The sequence below is a fragment of the Stegastes partitus genome, unplaced genomic scaffold (genome assembly GCF_000690725.1).
Source record: "Stegastes partitus isolate 25-593 unplaced genomic scaffold, Stegastes_partitus-1.0.2 Scaffold1528, whole genome shotgun sequence".
In the NCBI taxonomy this organism is placed as follows: Eukaryota; Metazoa; Chordata; class Actinopteri; family Pomacentridae; genus Stegastes; species Stegastes partitus.
The window spans coordinates 6,227-23,885 of NW_007579259.1; the positions used below are offsets into that span (position 1 = coordinate 6,227).

The following is a 17,659-nucleotide window of genomic DNA, read 5'->3' on the forward strand; positions in this document are numbered from 1 at the left end:
TAAGCGATGTATAGACGATGGATGGATGGTTTGCACTCGTGTCACTACACTGTGTAGCTTTACTTGCAGCAGATGATTTAATTCTCTCCTTGTTTCTAGGCTCCCAGTAGAAGTAGAGCTTTACATAGAGGCTTCTAGTTGACGTAGAGCTGCAAAGAGAAGCACAGCTTTAAAAAAAAAGAGGCTAAACTGTGAGCTTCCTGTTGTCTTCCTTCAGGACACAATAGATGAAACTCACAACCTGCACAAGTCCTTGCTTTCCTCATATACTTGCTTTGTCTGCAGACTGACTGTATTCCTCAGCGCTCGGGCACAGTATGTGTGAAACCAGCGAGCTCACAGTCATCATTAACACAGTACATCTGCATATTCCCTCCCTTTTCTTGCTTTATTATTTTTTATTTTACAGTACAGTCACTTTAAGCTTAAGTAGCCCCGGGAAAGACAATACCAGCCGCTCTTCAATTATTTATTCTCGCATCACCCCAAAAAGATGACAAATGCTAATTCTGGTCCATTCCCCAGCTGGGCATCCAAGTGCTCATTAGTTTTAAAGAAGGTTAATCCATTTAGGTTTTGCATATTGATATGCCAATTATGTCTAATCGTGGAAAAGGCATCCGTCAAGGTAATAGTGCATAAACACATGAAGGAACATTAGGGAGAAGTCAACGTTATAATAAAGTAGGTGTTAATTGGTAAGGGGAGGACTGTCGGCTAACTCATGTGTGTAATGTACAGCCGGGTGAGGAGGAGGAGGAGGGTGGAGGCTTCATCAGATATCTCCCCCTCCTCCGAACCAACCACATGAAAAAAAAAAAAACATGTCATTTGCAAACCCCACGCTGTGAGCTCGACTGAACCGGAGGGTCGCTGGGCAGGAAAGGAAGATGCAGCAGAGGAGAATGTTGGACGGAGATTTTTCTCCTAAAGTCAATTAAATGCCACTGAAATAGCAGTAATGTGTATTCTGGATGCATAAACTTCACATTCTCAGCTACATTTAGCTCAAATTCTCTCACAGTTTGCTTTACTTCACTTATTCTGATATCAAATGGTTCCCAATTAAAACACAATAAAAACATCCTGAGTGAGAACTGTGAGAATCTGGAAGCAAAGAAGTGACGCTTTTACCAGATTTAAACACAGTAAAACAGAGATTTCTTCAGCAAACAATGGTACAAATACCGTTAACGATACTGTAATTGAACCAGTACGGGGAGGATCTGTAAAAATAGCAGCTGAAAACATTATTTACTCTTTTTAAATCTTTCTTTACACCACTTTTTTCTTTTAAAATAACACCAGATATTTGTATTTATTTGACATTTTTTAGCTGATTTAATAATTTTTTAGTCAAGCATTATTACACAAGAAATACTACTGATATTACTATTAATGTTATGTACAGTTTTGCTTCTACATTCAACATTTAAATTAATTTGTCTGTGATTTATTTATTTTACCAGATATGATCTGTTATTTAACAAAACAGGGAACATCTATAAAACACTAAAATAATTTAGAAATTTTAATCCTTCATATACATACATTTTTGTTTTAAAAAACCAGCAATCATCTGTAAAATAAGACCATTTGGGTGATTTAAATATTGTACAAATGGTTTAATTTTAGGTTCTATCGTTGTAAAAGCAGTTATCATGTAACTTAAAACTACAAATTTCTGCGATTTCACCTTAAAATAATAAAATTTTTCAGAAAATACTGTGAAAAACTGTTTGGAACTGTTTGAAAAATATAGAATTTGTAATATTGTAGCTTAGCTGTGACTAAATACAACCTTACATTAGAAAAATTTTGTCTTTTTTAAATTAATAACATGTTTATGCTCATATTTATTAAAGAAACATACAAATTTAAGTGTTTTGAATCAGAGCTGTTTCAATGACTACAAAGGAGTAACTCCCAAAAAAAAGAACCACCTGGAAAACAAAATAAAAAAATCAGTATTGTTTACTGTGGTGATAGAGAACCAGCTTGAAACTTGTATTTGTAAATTACTGTTTTCTAATCACAAACTACTAATTTTATGTTGTTACACACTTCATCTGCTGACAGTAAATCTGGTTAAAATGAGGATCGATTTGACAAGATGACAGGAGATCGTCTCTTGTCTAAAAGGAACCAAAAAAAAAAAAAAAGACTCAAGACAAAAGAAATGTTTGCTGTCCTCCAACCACTCTGAAGACTTTTCTACTTTATTGTAAACAGGTGGAGCAATAACATCTTTATTTCAGCCAATTCATTCCTGTGGAATATTTGCCACTGAAACAAAATAACACCATTACTGATGAGGTGTTCAGTGAAGTGAGGCAGAAGTGTTCAGGTGTGTCTGAGCATGAAGGGCTGCGGTTTACAGATGTGACAGTAAATCTTCCCTCTACCTGCTGGAGTCACAGGCTCTAGTCAGGCGCTACGTCACGCTCTCGTCTCATTGGCTGCTGGCGGCGAGCGCTGCGCCCAGAGTGTCGACGAAGCGATGGACGTCGCTGAAGGAGTTGTAGAGCGGCACCGGAGCGACTCGCAGCACGCTGGGCTCCCTCATGTCGCACTGGAGGAACAAGGAAAACATGTTCTGAAGGGCTCATGTCAGACAGAGACGCAGGAAACCTCCACTGGCATCAGTCTGGAGTCACAGTTTTTAGCTTAAAGTATAAAATCCTGGTGTTTGTCTGCGTCTAAACAACATGCACGATGACTAGTCAAGCATCATTATTACTTCTATATACATTATTTCTAGACATTTTCCAACACTAGGACACGTGTTTTTCTGAGCCCAAACATGACTTTCTGTTCGTTACCAGACCTCGGTGAGTCTGCAGCTACCACCAACAGACCAAACAGTAGTTTTGTTGCAGTGGAATTTCCTAAATCAGAGGATCACATAAACGCAGAAGGGATGGAAATGACCAAAACTCTGGCAACTGGGCGCTCCATCATGTCCACTCACGAGTTTTACTCTGTAATCGTCACTCTCCAGCCGCCCTGTTTGCCAGATTCAGCTCATCCTGTTTAACTTCTTTGAGTTGAAAGGTCGCCGTTTTACAAGATTTAGCACTTTTAGGTAGCACTGCAAGAGCGGCAGGAGCACTGGGAGCAGAGCACCACTGCACAGAGAGTATTTCAAAGGCGATGGCAGCCACAATCAAAACTTAAATGCTTATCGAATTTAATCAAGAAACACCAATTTTTCCCAAATATCTACTAAAATTGGTGCTTAACCTGATCAAAAATGAAATAAAACTTGATAATTTATTCTTTGTCTTGGAAATTCAACTATTCAGGTACATTTTTTTAAATCAGTCCTTTTTTCCTTCATGTTGGGTAAATAATCCAAACTTTGATGTTTTTTTATCTTAATGTCGTTGTCTGACTTTGACTGATGTAGAAAGTTAGCATCAACAAGGATCACACACATTATCCCCTCAGAGAGAAAAAAAAAAACACTTTTCTTTTGTGCATCAATCAGGTTTGACGTTAAAGAACATTTTAAATTCACTGAGAGGATGTTACCTGATCAGAAATTTGCCTAACATGTGTGCACAGTGTACTTTTAATCAAATAGGGTGACTATTTTGCTAAATAAACACCTAAAAAGTACAAACTAATGTTTTTAATGGACTGTTTATTTTGTGTTTCACCCATATTTTTGTAATTCCATCTCTGTTTTCCACCAGTCAGGTAGTTCTGTTACCTTTCTGCTGCCATTTATAATCAAAACGTTCTCCCACTGGACCAACAAAAATCAAAAACTTATTCATATTTGTCTCAGTGCTGCTCTGCTCCCAGTGCTCCTGTAACACTTCATAAGTAAACAGCTCCACCAGTCAAGAGCTGAACCTCCAGAACTGAGTCTATAAGTGGGAGAGTTTCAGTGCTTTAGGTGAACAGGACAACTCTGGATTCATGTCATCCGCTACTCACAGCGACGCCCCTCTTCTCCAGCTCCGCAAAAACTCTGCTGATGGGGATGGAGAAGGACAGCGAGAGCTGGCAGCCCCTCTGCTGAGGGTCCGACGGCGTCATGATGTGGACGTAAGGTTTGTGGGGTCTGGCCGGGTCCTCGCTGTAGTAGTGTTGGATCAGAAACTCCAGGTAACCCGTCAGCAGGAGGGACTTCCTGCGCAGGGCCTGCATGCTGGTCTGGTTAAACACCTGCAAGACAGCGGATTTCTCTTCATGTTGATAGTGTTTGAGTGGAAACTAAGTTGGACTGTGTTCGACTAAAAGATTAGATATGAATTAGCAAGGGGGACGACTCCTCATTTTTTAAGCTAAATAAAAATGTTTTGCTGCAATATTTAATCTCAAATCATCACATTTTTTTTAAACAATTTCTTCTCAACCGTCTGTGATTTGCCTGAAAATGTTTAATGATAAACTTTGGATGTTTCTAAAGATATTTGGGGACAGTTTAGCTGAATGTATTTCACATCTACATGGATTTTTCTTGTCTGTCTTCTTGCCTGTTGACCCACTTTCGTCACATTTTTGACAACAGTTGAAGACCTTATTAATTAAAGATAAAAGTCTGACATTTTCACTGTTTCTCATCAAGTCATTGATTCAGAATCTGGACAAATGCAAATAAACTGAGCTGAAATTGATTAAAAAAATGAAACCATCATGAAAATCCAATCTTTCAGTAGAAACTAATAAAGAAATTAACCACGCAGACGTCAACTCGGGCTATTTTAGGACCCACATGTAGCTGCGTGTCACAATCATACAGAAAAAAATCCAAGATATTAAAATTAAAATCACTTCATCTCGCTTGAAATTCACCAAAAACAAAGCAATCGCTTTAACGAGATTCATTTTTGTCGCGTTGCGTCACTACTGGCTCGATGCTTGTGCCGAATTTGATGTCATTTATAGAATCTCATTAAACCGATTGCTTTCTTTTTGGTGAATTTTAATCAAGATGAAATGATTTTGATGAAATATCTTGACTTTTTTTCTGTATTACTGTGACATGCATGTAAATAATATAACATCTGGCAAATATTTAAACATCTTAAGTATGTAGAGTCGCCTTTCTTTTCCAGTTTACAGGACACTTGGGGGGGAAAAAATTCTACATGTTAATTGAGTTTTTGTTTTTCTTCAAAGTTTGTAAAATAAATAATCAAGTTTTCTTTTTAACCATCTAATTGCTCATGTTTTTTTTATAGTCACGCTGCTTCCATAGAGGTGCAGAACTTTTCTATTAACTGCTCATTGTTCAGAGAAATCCTAAAACTTTGCTCCGCTTCACTGCAGTACCTCCAGACTGGCCTGCAGGGGGCAGACCAGCAAGATGGGCTGGTTGGACAGCCTGAAGCCGCTCACTCCGGGCTGCAGCTCCAACACTGAGAACACAAAACCACCACGAGAGAGGTTAAAAACGCCAAGAGCCTGTTTGTGATTCATTTATCTGCAGCGTAAATCTGTGTGTGACACAGAGAGAGAGAGCTGCGATACCAAATACGACCACAAGATGGGAGCAGAGGGCAACAAAAAACACAAGACTGACTTCAGAAGAGTCGTCTTTACCGTTACTCATCTGGAACCGAGACTTCAGATCGTGTCCCCACCATCCCATGAGCCTGAAGGAGACGATAACAACCAGTTCTACTTTATTTAGTCATCAGTTTGAGAAAAATACCCGAAAAACTCTTTGAAATTAAGACAAAACTGAGATCTGAGTTTGAAAAGTAAGGTCTTCTATCAAGGGAAATCTAATTTTTCCTTTAAAAGTAGCTTTAAAAACACTTGTTTTGCCCTCTTGTTAGATTTTATGTGCTGCTCACGCTGGTTTGATTGTATCCGTGTGCTTCTCATGGACAAACGCTCCGGCGAGACCACCAGCACCTGAGTTTATATACTGCAAAAAAGAAAAAAATTAGGTCATTCACAGTTTGTTCCATCTGATTTCTAAACATCCGGCTTGGATTCAGTTTGCAGACCTTGTAGGAGCACCAGCAGGCGAAGTCCACGCCCCAGTCATGCAGCTTTAACTCGACGTTTCCGGCAGCGTGGGCGCAATCGAAGCCGACGAAACAGCCCTCGAAGAAAAGCAGAGAGAGGATGAACTCGGTCCTGAAGCTGCCTGAACTGTGCACAGCGAGGAGTGATGACAACGATAAAGGCGACGGGTGCACATATATCAACATTTGGCTCCTACAAGTGCTTTGATGCAAATAAAAAAAGTGGGAAAAAAGTGCAGTTAAACACTAAAAGTTATCATGAAAATGTGCATTTAATCCTTTTTTTTTGCTTTTCTGTTTAAAACACGTTTTAGAAACTGTTTCTGTAACTTTCATATCTCAAAAAATTAGAACATCACCTACAAGTTTTAGATTTTACAAATGAGTGATTTATGAAAGTAGAAATTTAATATTTTTTAGATTCATGCCATGTAAAGTGAAATACCTGAAGTCTGTTTTTTTGTTCTAATGTTGTTGATTATGGCCAATAAGCTCAAGAAAATCTGACATCCGGCATCTCAAACCGAGTTTTAAGTGTATACATAAACACACGTTTCCCAAGTTGGACTTTTCTGTATCGTAAATCCTTTGTTGATTGATTTTAGGAGCAAATCTAATATTTTACAGAACTGGATTTCAGATTTTATGATTGAATTAAAACAAAAAAAAAAAAGTCTACAATACTAAATTTGTACTTTTTTATTCCAACCAAGACCAGAAAATATGAAACTTGTTCAAGATGTTCTAGGATTTACAAAAGTAGAACATCTTCTGAGGATGTTGTAGAACTTTCTTCTATAAAATATCCCCAAAATGTCACAGAACTTTATCCTGTCTTGTAGAAGAACATCCTGAAAACATTACCAGAACTTTCTCTGAACATTTTCAGAACAAAAATTATCATTCCAGCTCCTCGACAAGAACTTCAAGACGGCAGAAAGATGACACCCGTTGTCCTCCGAGTTAAACCAATCAGAGTTAAGTCCCACCCAGCAGGTTTTTAGAAGTTCATCCCCTATAAACGGCCCTGAAGCAGGTTCTAGAGGGGCGGTTCTGGAGGTTCTAACACGCACAAAGGTTCACCTGTACACTCCTCCAGTGGAAAACAGCTTTTTGTTTACTGGCCATAAAAACTACGACATGAAACCAGAAGATGCAGCAATAACAGAAAACCCTGTCCTATGTTCTAATCAGCTGTGTTTCAGGTTCTTCTCGGTACCTTCCTCTGGCCGGCCACGGTGATGGCGGCCATGTCGAACAGCTGGCCGGTGTAATACTGGACGCCGCTCAACATCACCACGGCGATGGAGTCGCCCTCCTTCTCGATCACGTCCAGGATGTCCTCGGTTCTCAGAGTTTCCTCCCCCTGACAGGACGGGAGGCAGAGATTCACATTCATCAGACATGTTCACTGTGGAGGAATGAGTTCTAGACGACAGGAAAGTGAAAACACTCAGACAGGCAGGTGAAACGAACAAAAAGAAAACTTTAGTCAGAACTTTTAGTCCCTCAAACCTTGACTGGTCGAGGCTGATGGCTGCCTGGATCTGTCGGAGGTTTTTGTTTTGTTTCCCACCGTCGCCGACTGTTTGCTCAAAGGGAATCCAAAGGCAACTTTCAATTGTATTGAAGATTGACACATCGTTTTGAAAGTACCATGTTTTGATTGATTTGATCCCAATTTCTTTCTTTGCTTTTCTGCAAAAACTGAGAAGTAAATGGTGATTTCTTCACAGCATTCTAATGTTCTGAATTCCTGTTTTCGTGGGTTTTATGAGCTGGAAGCCCAAATCATGTAAAAAATAAACAAATAAATCCTTGAAATCATTTAAATTGTGGGCCCTGAATCTACAAAAGTTTAACTTTTTGAATCAAATTATGGAAAATAAACAACTTTTCCATGGTATTCTAATTTTTTGGAAAGGGTCTGTGTGTTGTGAATTGGCGCGACAGAAATAAACCTGAATCAAATTGAGTAGAGAAAACAGAAGACGGCTGAATGTCCAGGAATAAACCCAAACTAAAAGTCAAAATGAAATCTAAATGCACGAATCCAAAGCCAATAAAACTTTACAAAACACAGTTCTCACAGAAATGTTTGCGTGTTTTTATATCTTTTGTCATAACTTAATGTATGTTTCAATTAAAAATGATTAAAATAAGATGTTGAAAAGGGAAAGTTTGATTCATGTTTGGGTAAAAAGTGGAACGTTTTTGTGTCTAGCATTTGTCAAAGTGCCTTTAAATGGACAGTTTGATGGTCTTTGGACCCGTCTGTCAGCTGAGACTAGCTGCAGAGGATTACTGTTTGTCCAATAACTTTATTGAAAAACTTAAAAGACGACTCAACGCTGTGCATTTGAAACTTCTGCTGTACATCCACGAGTAACTCAGACGATACTGTCGAGGAGAATCAAAAAGAGGAGGGAAACCGAGACAAAGGGAGGAAGTAAAAACACACAAAGGCCAGCAATTTCAAAATAAAAGTGGGCGACACAGGGGAAGGAATCTAACAAAATAAAACCAAACCGCCCCGACAGTGAAGTGTAGAAGAGGCTTACCGGTCTGGGCGACAGCAGCAACATGCTCTGCTCGGGGTCGAATCCTCGGAGGCGGATCTGAGACTCGACGGCGTACTGAGGAGACAAGTCAGAAAAACACCAACGACAGAGAACAACTTTAAGGCTTTTTAAAGAAGCCTGTAACGAAATGGAAAACCTTATTTTGTAAAAGGAGAATCTCCCACAAGATTGACCTGAAAGTTTACAGATTTAAAGACCTTTTACTGCTTCGTTTATCGTCTCTCCTGGTTTATCATCTGAACATGTAGTGCATCTAAAAGTCCAATTTAATTCACAATCTGATTCCACGATCATGAGATGGATCTTTAGGTTTAATATAGATTTGTTTTTCAACCTCAAAATGAAAGAAAAACAACTTTCTTTCCATTTTTATGACCAAGTAGCTCATAAAAAAAAGTCTTCTCCGTGTTTTGTTTTGGCATTTTTGTCACACGTAAGTAAATCTAAATAAAAAACATCACAAGCAGACTTCTGTTTTGTTAATTTGTGATTAAAGATTTTTCATGACGGCTTGATTTTTTTAATTTACTTGTCCAATATTGCAGAAACAAGAGTGAACGTTTCAGGCTTTTAACTTTAATATTTGCTGAGATATTGTTCTTCAAACAGCCTCAGTGTCTATAAACATCCATATTTTATGCTTCATCATGTAAGAATTTCAGACAAGTCAGACGTGTTCCAGCACAAACTGATCTACAGCTGTGATGATATGAGACGGAATCACTCTTATGTTTTGATTTCTGTTTATATTTTGAAAAATAGAGATATATTCGCCATAAATTGAAGCAAAAAAGCACAGACTGGAGCATAAAATTCACTGGAATGCAGGAATTTAAGTGTTTAATCCTGTTGAGCGCTGAAAACAATCTTCTGACAACTTCAGTCCGTGTCCATGCAGCTGCCGTTTGTCTATTTGCACTTTCTTCTCCGGTTTCATCACATTTCTTTGTGCTGAAAACTCCTTTGTTGCCTTCAAGTTTTAAACGTGCACCAGGAGTTCAACAATCAGGCATTTGTGGGTGATTTAAGCGCAAAAATGCAAACAAATCCCAGCAGCAAACTGAGGTTTTTATGTGGATGTAACTCACGTGATCCGAAGGGAAAGCTTTGTCCTCCAGAAGGATTTTGTGTCGCGCTGCGGTGGGTTTGTAGAAGGCAAGCTGCAGAACAAACAAAATACAGCATGAAATGACTGTGAGTGAATCTCTGCTGCTCTGTTTTGTCATTCCAGGCAGAATACGGTGCATTGGCTTCGCTCACAGGTGTTTTTCAAAGCACACGAAGACGACGTAAAAACAGAAAACAGATATTTAGCTGTGTTTTAAATGAGCTAAACATGAGTGTGCTTTACCATGAGAAGGTGTAAATTAACAGTCAGGCCGTTCATCAGAGCCACTTCTTCAGTTTTAGCTCCTGAAAGACACAATAAAAACACCATGATTGATGCATTTCATATGACAATCAGGTAAACCCACTTGATTGACTTGATACCTTCAAAAAATAAAGAAAAAATAAGAAAAAAATGTTAAAAATAAACCTCTGATCGTAGCCAGAAAAGGTAAAAACACTCCATGAACATCCCAAATTTGGTTCAGGAGAAATACTCATTAAATAACTTTATTTTATAGGTTCTTATTTAACCTCTTAAGACCCGAGCTCTTGTTTAATATGCATGTTTTAATTTTTTAAAAAATAAAACAAATTAGGAAAATAAAAATAGATGAAAAAAAATATTGATATAAAAAATGTGTTTTAAAAAACATTAAAATAATAAATAACACTAACTACTGTGGTAATATAACCCTAAAGCTGACGTCCATGCATGTGGACGCCACAGAGGTTAAAAATTAACAAGAACAAACCTTTTGCACAAACCAGATTTTGCAAAATTTCCCACAATTCCCCCGATTATCGCAGTCAGAAACAGAAAGAATAGAAAGGAAGCGTCGGATTTGCGACCTTTTCACGGTAAACTTCACCGAGTTCAATATTAAAATCATGAACATTCATTAAACAGGAACAGGGAAATAAAAACAGTGTCTTCGTCTATTCGTTAGGGTTCAATCAGTCCACTAATGTGAAATGCCACCTTTTAATTTCGTGACAAAATACACCATAGTGGATGTACAGACCTACTGGTAAGGGATTAATATTGTGGCTTCACTGTTAAATCACCCTTTCATTGCTAAATTACATTTTTTGATAAACATGTAGGCGACAGTATGTATGCGCCTAAAGTTTTCAGGTCGGAGTTGTTTGTCTTCATGGAATATTAAAAGAGCTTCATTTCTTTTGGATTTCATTGCCAAGATATTCACCAAATGCCAATGCAACTCATTAAAATCATGAAGTCTTGTGTGAAAACTAGTCAAAAATAAACACCAAACGAATTCTGTAAAAACCAATAAATTCTGATGAACCAGCAGTCACAAGACAGACGATGCTGTTGGGAGACATTCAAACATTTTTTAGATTTCATGTGCAGGGAGGAGAGAAAAAAACTGAGATAAAAGCATAAATAGTTGAATATCTGTCAACATTTAGTGTGGGGTCATGTGTGTGTACCTCCACATGGACTTCAGACTCTCCAAAACACTCCTAGATATGAAAGTTCACTGACCCCCAGCGTAGAAAAATAATGAATGAAGTTGCGAAACTGCTGCTGTTAGAAAGAGAAACCGACAAAACACACTCTGCAGGTGGAAGTAAAACAACCTGGAGACGGGATGAGAGGCTTTCTTGCAGGACTTTTCTTGTTTTTTTCTCATTTAGGCATAAAATGGACGCAAATCTGTTGTTGTTGCATCAAATCTGGTTGCACTTATTCAAGCTATGATGAAGTGTTTTGATCAGGCAGACGTGAAAATGTCCGTTTGTCCGTTACTTGTGGAGGTTTTTCAGCTGGAAATTAAAAGGTTGACGCCTTTTTTTGAGTATTTCTGCTCGTATAAAACGGTCACATAAACTTTTTTTGTGTGTATTAAGTAAAAAAGTGGAATTAGAAGACTGATATGAGAGACAGGAGATGTCTTGGTGCATGTCGGGAAACTATGCTGCTGCTCAGTTGAGGAATTAAACAAACAGTCCACAACCCCAGTTTCTATCCAAACACTGCAGCTTCTTTTTTGCATCTGTGAGCCAGAAGCAGCAGAATTCTGTAGTTTTAATCCTGAAACCTCCACTCGTGCACAAGGTTTGTTTAGTTCGACCAAGAGCTGCAGACTTTTCTGAAGGAAACGACCTTCGACTTTGTGTTTCCAGTCGTATAAATGAGCCTCTCTGTCCTGTTTTTGACCGTCAGGTTGGTCCTTTTCAAACTGTGAATGCTTTAATTAGCCGACACAACAATCTCGAGCCGCTCCTGTGAAGATGTTTCTTACCAACGACGTTCGCCATGAGCTCCTCGATGTTGTTCTCCGCCCAGGCCCAGGGTCGAGAGCCCAACGTGTGGCCGTGGCAGCCCCTGGAAAAGAGAGCGTCAGCGCAGAGCCACAAAGCCTCCACATGGTGGACGACAAACGTGAGCATCAACATACATTTTGGCCCACTTCTCCAGCTCCTCCTCCAGGTATCTGCGGGCCATTTTGGGCTGGAGCCCCAGAGAGTTTCCCACCAGGTAGATGCACTCCTGGGTGCCGTCGACCAGCGACAGATCGGCTGCACAGACATCAGAAAGTCACTACTGTGGCACAATCGGACAGATATTACAAACCGAGTGTCTCTGACTCACAGGGAGGCAGATCTGCGATTTTGGGCACCAGGAAATTGTCCCTGAGATGCCTCAGCTCGTCGCCTTCGTCGAAGTAAGCGGCCACTTGCGCCGACGTCAGGCTGCAGCCCAGCGAGGCCGACACTCGCTGCACGACTTCTCTGGGACTTAAACCCACAAACTCGTCCATAGCGGTGGAAACGGTGGGCTGGCGGCCTGCACAGAGAGCAGAAGGATGGTGATTAAAACCTGAAACATCACTTTGTTCGGCGTTTTACTTTGAAATATCAACTGCAAACTGCATCTTCAAAGGTGAATTCTGGTTTATTTTATGAACAGACCAGCGGGTGTAAAAGGCAAATTGTCTGAGAAATAAAATCATGGAAGTGTCACCGTTTATAGGAATAAGAAGCTGCTGAAACGAAAACAATCATCAGACTCTTAACTGTCTGACAGGAAATCATGTCACTCCATCAAAATCACTGCATTCAAAACGCACCATTTAAAGATGTCGTAAAAATAAAAAACCATTGACGAGTCAGAAACTGTAAAAAGCACCAACAGATTTTTAACTTAATGTGACTTTCAGGCTGGAAAATTCACCAAATCGAAGTTTAAAATCGGGATATTTTACCAAAAATAAACTTTATTCGTCTCAATTTTTAAAAAATCGCCAAAAAAAAACTTAATTAACAAAATTCTGTGAAAAACAATAAATTCTGCCACGAGCAAGTTATCTGTGAGCAACAGTCACATGCTCAGAATTCAGGGACGTTAAAGAGTCTTTTTTCACGATTTATGGCTTCATAAAAGAAGTTCTTGCTCCTTCGTCATGCTTGTTCTGTTTCCACAGAGGAGCAGGATTCTGGATGAAAAATGACAGCGAGTTAAAATGTCCAGAAAACAAAGAACACCCAGAACCGCTCAGGGTTAATGTGTCCGTTAGCTTCCCTGCAGATGTGCAAAAAACTGTCTGCATCATTCAAAACATTTGTTGTCCAGTTTTAAAGACGCTAAACTCAGAAGTCTTCAGTAGATGAATACACGCAGGTGATGGATGTAGATCCCAGACGCATTGAGCAAAATGTTCTGTTTAAACTTCCGCCTGAAAACTAATGATTTATATCAAAATGAGAGTTTCTAGTCGCCCCGATGACACATAACTCAAAGTACAAAGCCAGCATGACCCACTTTAACGGGAAACTTTATTTGTTTTCTACTTTTCTGTCCTGTGACACGGCTTTTACCTTTTTAAATCATCAGTACGAATACAGAGTTAAAGTTAAATTCAATAGTGACCATTTTTGTTATTTTTCAAACACATGTGGGAAGATTTGCACAAAAAACTTTCTCCACTTTCTGCTCCACGTGGTCTAAAACACACATTTATGTCCAGAAGGAGGCCACACGCTTCCTTCAAAACGACCTCCGTTCACTCCAAACATCAGCAAGATTTCATCTCTTCAGGTAAAAACACTAATTACCTTCAATTTTCAAAGCACTAAAACACTGAACAGAGCCCTTTAAACGGCTGTTATTTACGTCACAGCCACTTTTAACTGCACATACACAGAGCTTCGTGTTGGTTTAACTTGGATATAAGTCCAGTTCTCCTTTGCATAACCACAGCCGGTTACAGTTGACCTTTTTCTGCACGCGTCAGCGCTTGTTCTGAGCTGAAAGCTGTAACTCACAGTCGGATCAGTCGGTCTGTAGATGAGCTCCCTCTCCGCTCACAACCTCCTCACTGAGTGAATCCTTCGGCCCTGGAAATGCTCTTTAGCCCCTCTGCCCGCACTCGCAGGTTAATCATTGTCCAGCCAATAACCTGTAAACCTGTCGTTGGCTTGATTAACCGACTAATTGCTGAGCTTTCTCCTGTGCCTGCAGGCGCACCAGAGCCCAGTTCCCCATTTCTGTGGTTTCAGTTTTTTTTTAAAAAATCCAAAGTGTGAAGTTCCACGTGAACATGTGATGTGTCATGGTGCTTTCACTACACGCCGGACAAGGCTGCAGGGATTTGCTCCCATTCAGATCAAACCGGAGCTTTGTTTTGTGCACAAAGGGACGAACGGCTGCAAAGAGGCCTGAAACAACAGCTTTTATTAGAACAGCAATGTGCTCTTTAATGTCAATATGAAGCTCAGCTCACTTCACTTCAGCAGCTCGTGGTTCATCGTAAAGCTGCAAGTTTTTATTTTAGCATTTTATTGATTATAAATGAACATTTTTATTTACTTTTATGACCTGAAATATTTGCCTCAATCAATTTATGTGCCTCTAGATGCACAAACTGCTACAGAAAAATGAATTAGAGGCTTCTGGGATTTTTATTATCTCCTGGAGCAGGGGTGTCCAATCCTGGTCCTGGAGGGCCACAGTCCTGCATGTTTTAGATGTTTCCCTTCTTCCAACACACCTGATTCTAATGATCAGAATCGTTATCAGGCTTCTGCAGAGCTGGATGATGAGCTGATCATTTGAATCAGGTGTGCTGGAAGAGAGAAACATCTAAAACATGCAGGACTGTGGTTCTCCAGGACCAGGATTGGACACCCCTGATCTAGATGCACAAACTGCTACAGAAAAATGAATCATGAGAGGCTTCTGGGATTTTTATTATCTCCTGGAGGAACACACATCTCAACAGACAGACGTCAAATCCATGTTGTGCTATATCCTGTTTTCTCTCTATCCTTCACTCACACAAACACCTTCTAGTTTGGATTTAGCAGAAACTTAAACCTGCCTGTTCACTCTGGCCTGGACCTGCAGTTTGTCAAATAACCGCCCACATGTGAAATCTGTGCCTCAGCGAGTTCACATTTTGTTGTGTTTCCGCTAGATGGAGGCAAAGTGTCGTGAGCGGCATCGTGTTCAGATAACATGCAATCTGGCTGCACGCAGGAAAGATTACAGCAAGAAAAAGTACAAACAATATGTCATAAAAGCAAAATAAAACACTGTTTATAGAGACGAACATGTCTGGTGGAATCAAACTGTCCAGTTTTCTTGGGAGTAACTTCATGATTGCACATCCTTGAAAACTTTATTCTCATCTTTTCTATATTTGTCTGACGAATGTGCATCAGAGTTGTCTTTTATTTTTATTATTTCAGATACAAAGAGCTGCAGAAACCTGAGCCAGACTGACATTTTCTAGCAGCACATGCACACAGAGCAAATTTACTAGAAGGAAAAGTTTTTATACTTTTGAGTTTTTCAAAAATTGGGATAAAATGAGGGGGAAAAATGGAAAGATTCATAAAAATGCCAATTTATTTTTTACATTTGTAGCATGATTGTTATTTGTAGATCCAACATTATGACCTTTACATATTATTAAATATGTAGGAATACAAACAAATAGATACTACAAATAATACTGCAGATAATTCCATTATGAGAGTAGTTTTAATTTATTATTTAATGCAAAAAAAATTTAAAATACTGTTGTAAAACTATTAATTTTGCTTGTAATTGCTTTGATTGTAAATTTCAGATTATATGAAGCATAATATAAGATTTTAAATGTAAATTTACATAAACATCTCGGCTATTACATAGATTTATTTTGTCTGTCTTTGTATTTTTAGAGATATTTTTGAACAAAATTTAGCTTTTAATTGTAATATTGGTATTTAAAAAACAAGATTATAAAACTGGATGCTGTGTACTTTTGGCGCAATATCCTCCTTCATCTATTTATACTATTTATTAAATTGTTCTGCATTGTTGTTTTCTGCCAACAACGCATATTTAGTTCATTATAAAGGTCAGAATCTGAAGAAAACTTCAGAAAATCACTTGTAATATTGCAATAATAGAACTTTTTCTTGCTTTCTTGTGTACTAGCTCCTGTTTAATCACTATATTAGCAGTAACACTATTTTTATGCAGATGCTCGGAGACGTTCTCGGGCTGAAAACGGTGATTTCCACAACTTAAACATGTCGATTCCTCACCTGCTTTTCTTGGTCTTCTGCCTCATTATTCACCTCCTCTTCACAGCCCACTAAGCCGTCTGCTTTCATTCCATCACATTAGCTGCAGCCGCTGCAGAAGTCCACATTTTCCATCCAGGAACCTGCAGTAACACACACACAGTCTGTCATGGTGCTGCTTTATTTTACACATTATGTATTTTACACACAATAAAGCTTTGATTTATGCAGTTTATCTGTTCTGGTCACTTGCTATTCTTTTGCTGCGTTCACTTTTTCACTTGTAAGCTGTGTATTTATATAAACACATGCACATATGCTCCTGCTTTAATGTGTTTGTATGCCTTAAATGTGTTAAACATTATTAATTATGTTTGATTTATTCACTAATTTCTAATCTCCTGTAACTACAGCATGTAAAATAATCCACAATGTCACCATTCAATGAATGTTTGGTCACAATAAAACATATTTTCTTGAAGGTTTATGATTTTGTGTGTTTTTAACAGATATTAAGATTATCGTCAAACGTACAGTTATTCAGTGTTTATCAAACAGTTACGACCTCGTACGGCGGCTTGTTTAACTTGTGTTGAGGTTAAAAACAAGCATACACACAATTAGATCCGTAACATCCCACCGTCTGGGTAAAGTCTCCTAATCAAACTCGACAGACTGCGAAAAGCCAAAGCTGGAGGTCTGGAGGCCTCACTGTACTCTGACCTACAGTAAGAATGTGAAGCCTCGGTGTTTTGACTCAGAGTGAGGCCTTCTGCCATCAAGCATCTCTAGAAAACCACTAAACCATCATTTACACCATGACTGAACAGCTTTTGCTGCACTAGTTCAGGGGTTTTAAGAGGACCCGAGCAGGTGCCTTGAGGAACTCCTAAACACTGCACTGTTTACTGGAACTTAGAAAACTTATTGTATGCTCATTATCAGATGTTCTACTCACTTTGGACATTGAATGTGAGCTGCTTGAGGTCATAAATAAACCAGAATTATGTGTTTGACCTCAAGCAGCAGGTAATTGTTTCATTATGAATGTCAAATGCAACCATTTATATTTTAAAAAAAACAGCCTGGTTGATCTGTTTAAATGTTACTGCTGGTTCAGCTATTATCGTAGACAAAAGATTTGATAAAGTGGCAACTTCTCAATCACAAGGCATAAAACATAACATACTTTATCATCTGTTTTTCTCTAAATGGGACCATAACGTACAAAATGAACAACATGCCATCTTAAAAGGGGCTTGAAACTAGCAACAGAGACTATAAAGTCATTAGAGAAAGGTTTACTGAGGTGGCAAATGCAGAGAGAAGTTGGGTCATTTTCTTCTTCTTTATGCAACCAGGGAAGCCACCCCCTGCTGGCTATTAGAAATAACATCTGTCAAGTTTGAAGTTCAAAGTTTTGTTCGAAAATCT

The 17,659-nt window shown here is 38.8% G+C and overlaps 1 protein-coding gene across 2 annotated transcripts; it reads right to left on the minus strand.

The window, feature by feature from the left end:
• Positions 1-2,180: 2,180 nt before the first annotated feature.
• kynu (kynureninase) lies at positions 2,181-14,049 on the minus strand. Of its 2 annotated transcripts, XM_008300342.1 has the most exons (15): positions 13,976-14,049; positions 12,303-12,497; positions 12,109-12,229; positions 11,953-12,035; positions 9,924-9,985; positions 9,661-9,732; positions 8,552-8,626; positions 7,210-7,356; positions 5,970-6,068; positions 5,814-5,887; positions 5,557-5,609; positions 5,287-5,372; positions 3,946-4,176; positions 2,406-2,572; positions 2,181-2,286 (listed from the first exon to the last, which is right to left on the minus strand). In XM_008300342.1, exons 2-14 carry the CDS (start codon positions 12,469-12,471, stop codon positions 2,453-2,455), a joined length of 1,392 nt encoding a protein of 463 aa, XP_008298564.1. In that variant the 5' UTR covers positions 12,472-12,497; positions 13,976-14,049; the 3' UTR covers positions 2,181-2,286; positions 2,406-2,452. The 2 variants fall into 2 exon arrangements, with proteins under 2 accessions (XP_008298564.1, XP_008298563.1); XM_008300341.1 differs by having other exon boundaries at positions 2,181-2,572.
• Positions 14,050-17,659: the final 3,610 nt, after the last annotated feature.

Excerpts from the sequence above, each read along its gene's own strand:
- kynu (XM_008300342.1), bottom strand. The coding sequence starts at position 12,471 with ATGGACGAGTTTGTGGGTTTAAGTCCCAGAGAAGTCGTGCAGCGAGTG. Across the intron at positions 8,627-9,660 it reads AAGCTTTCCCTTCGGATCAC|TACGCCGTCGAGTCTCAGAT; the intron begins GTGAGTTACATC and ends TTGTCTCCTCAG. Across the intron at positions 7,357-8,551 it reads TGCTGCTGTCGCCCAGACCG|GGGGAGGAAACTCTGAGAAC; the intron begins GTAAGCCTCTTC and ends CCGTCCTGTCAG.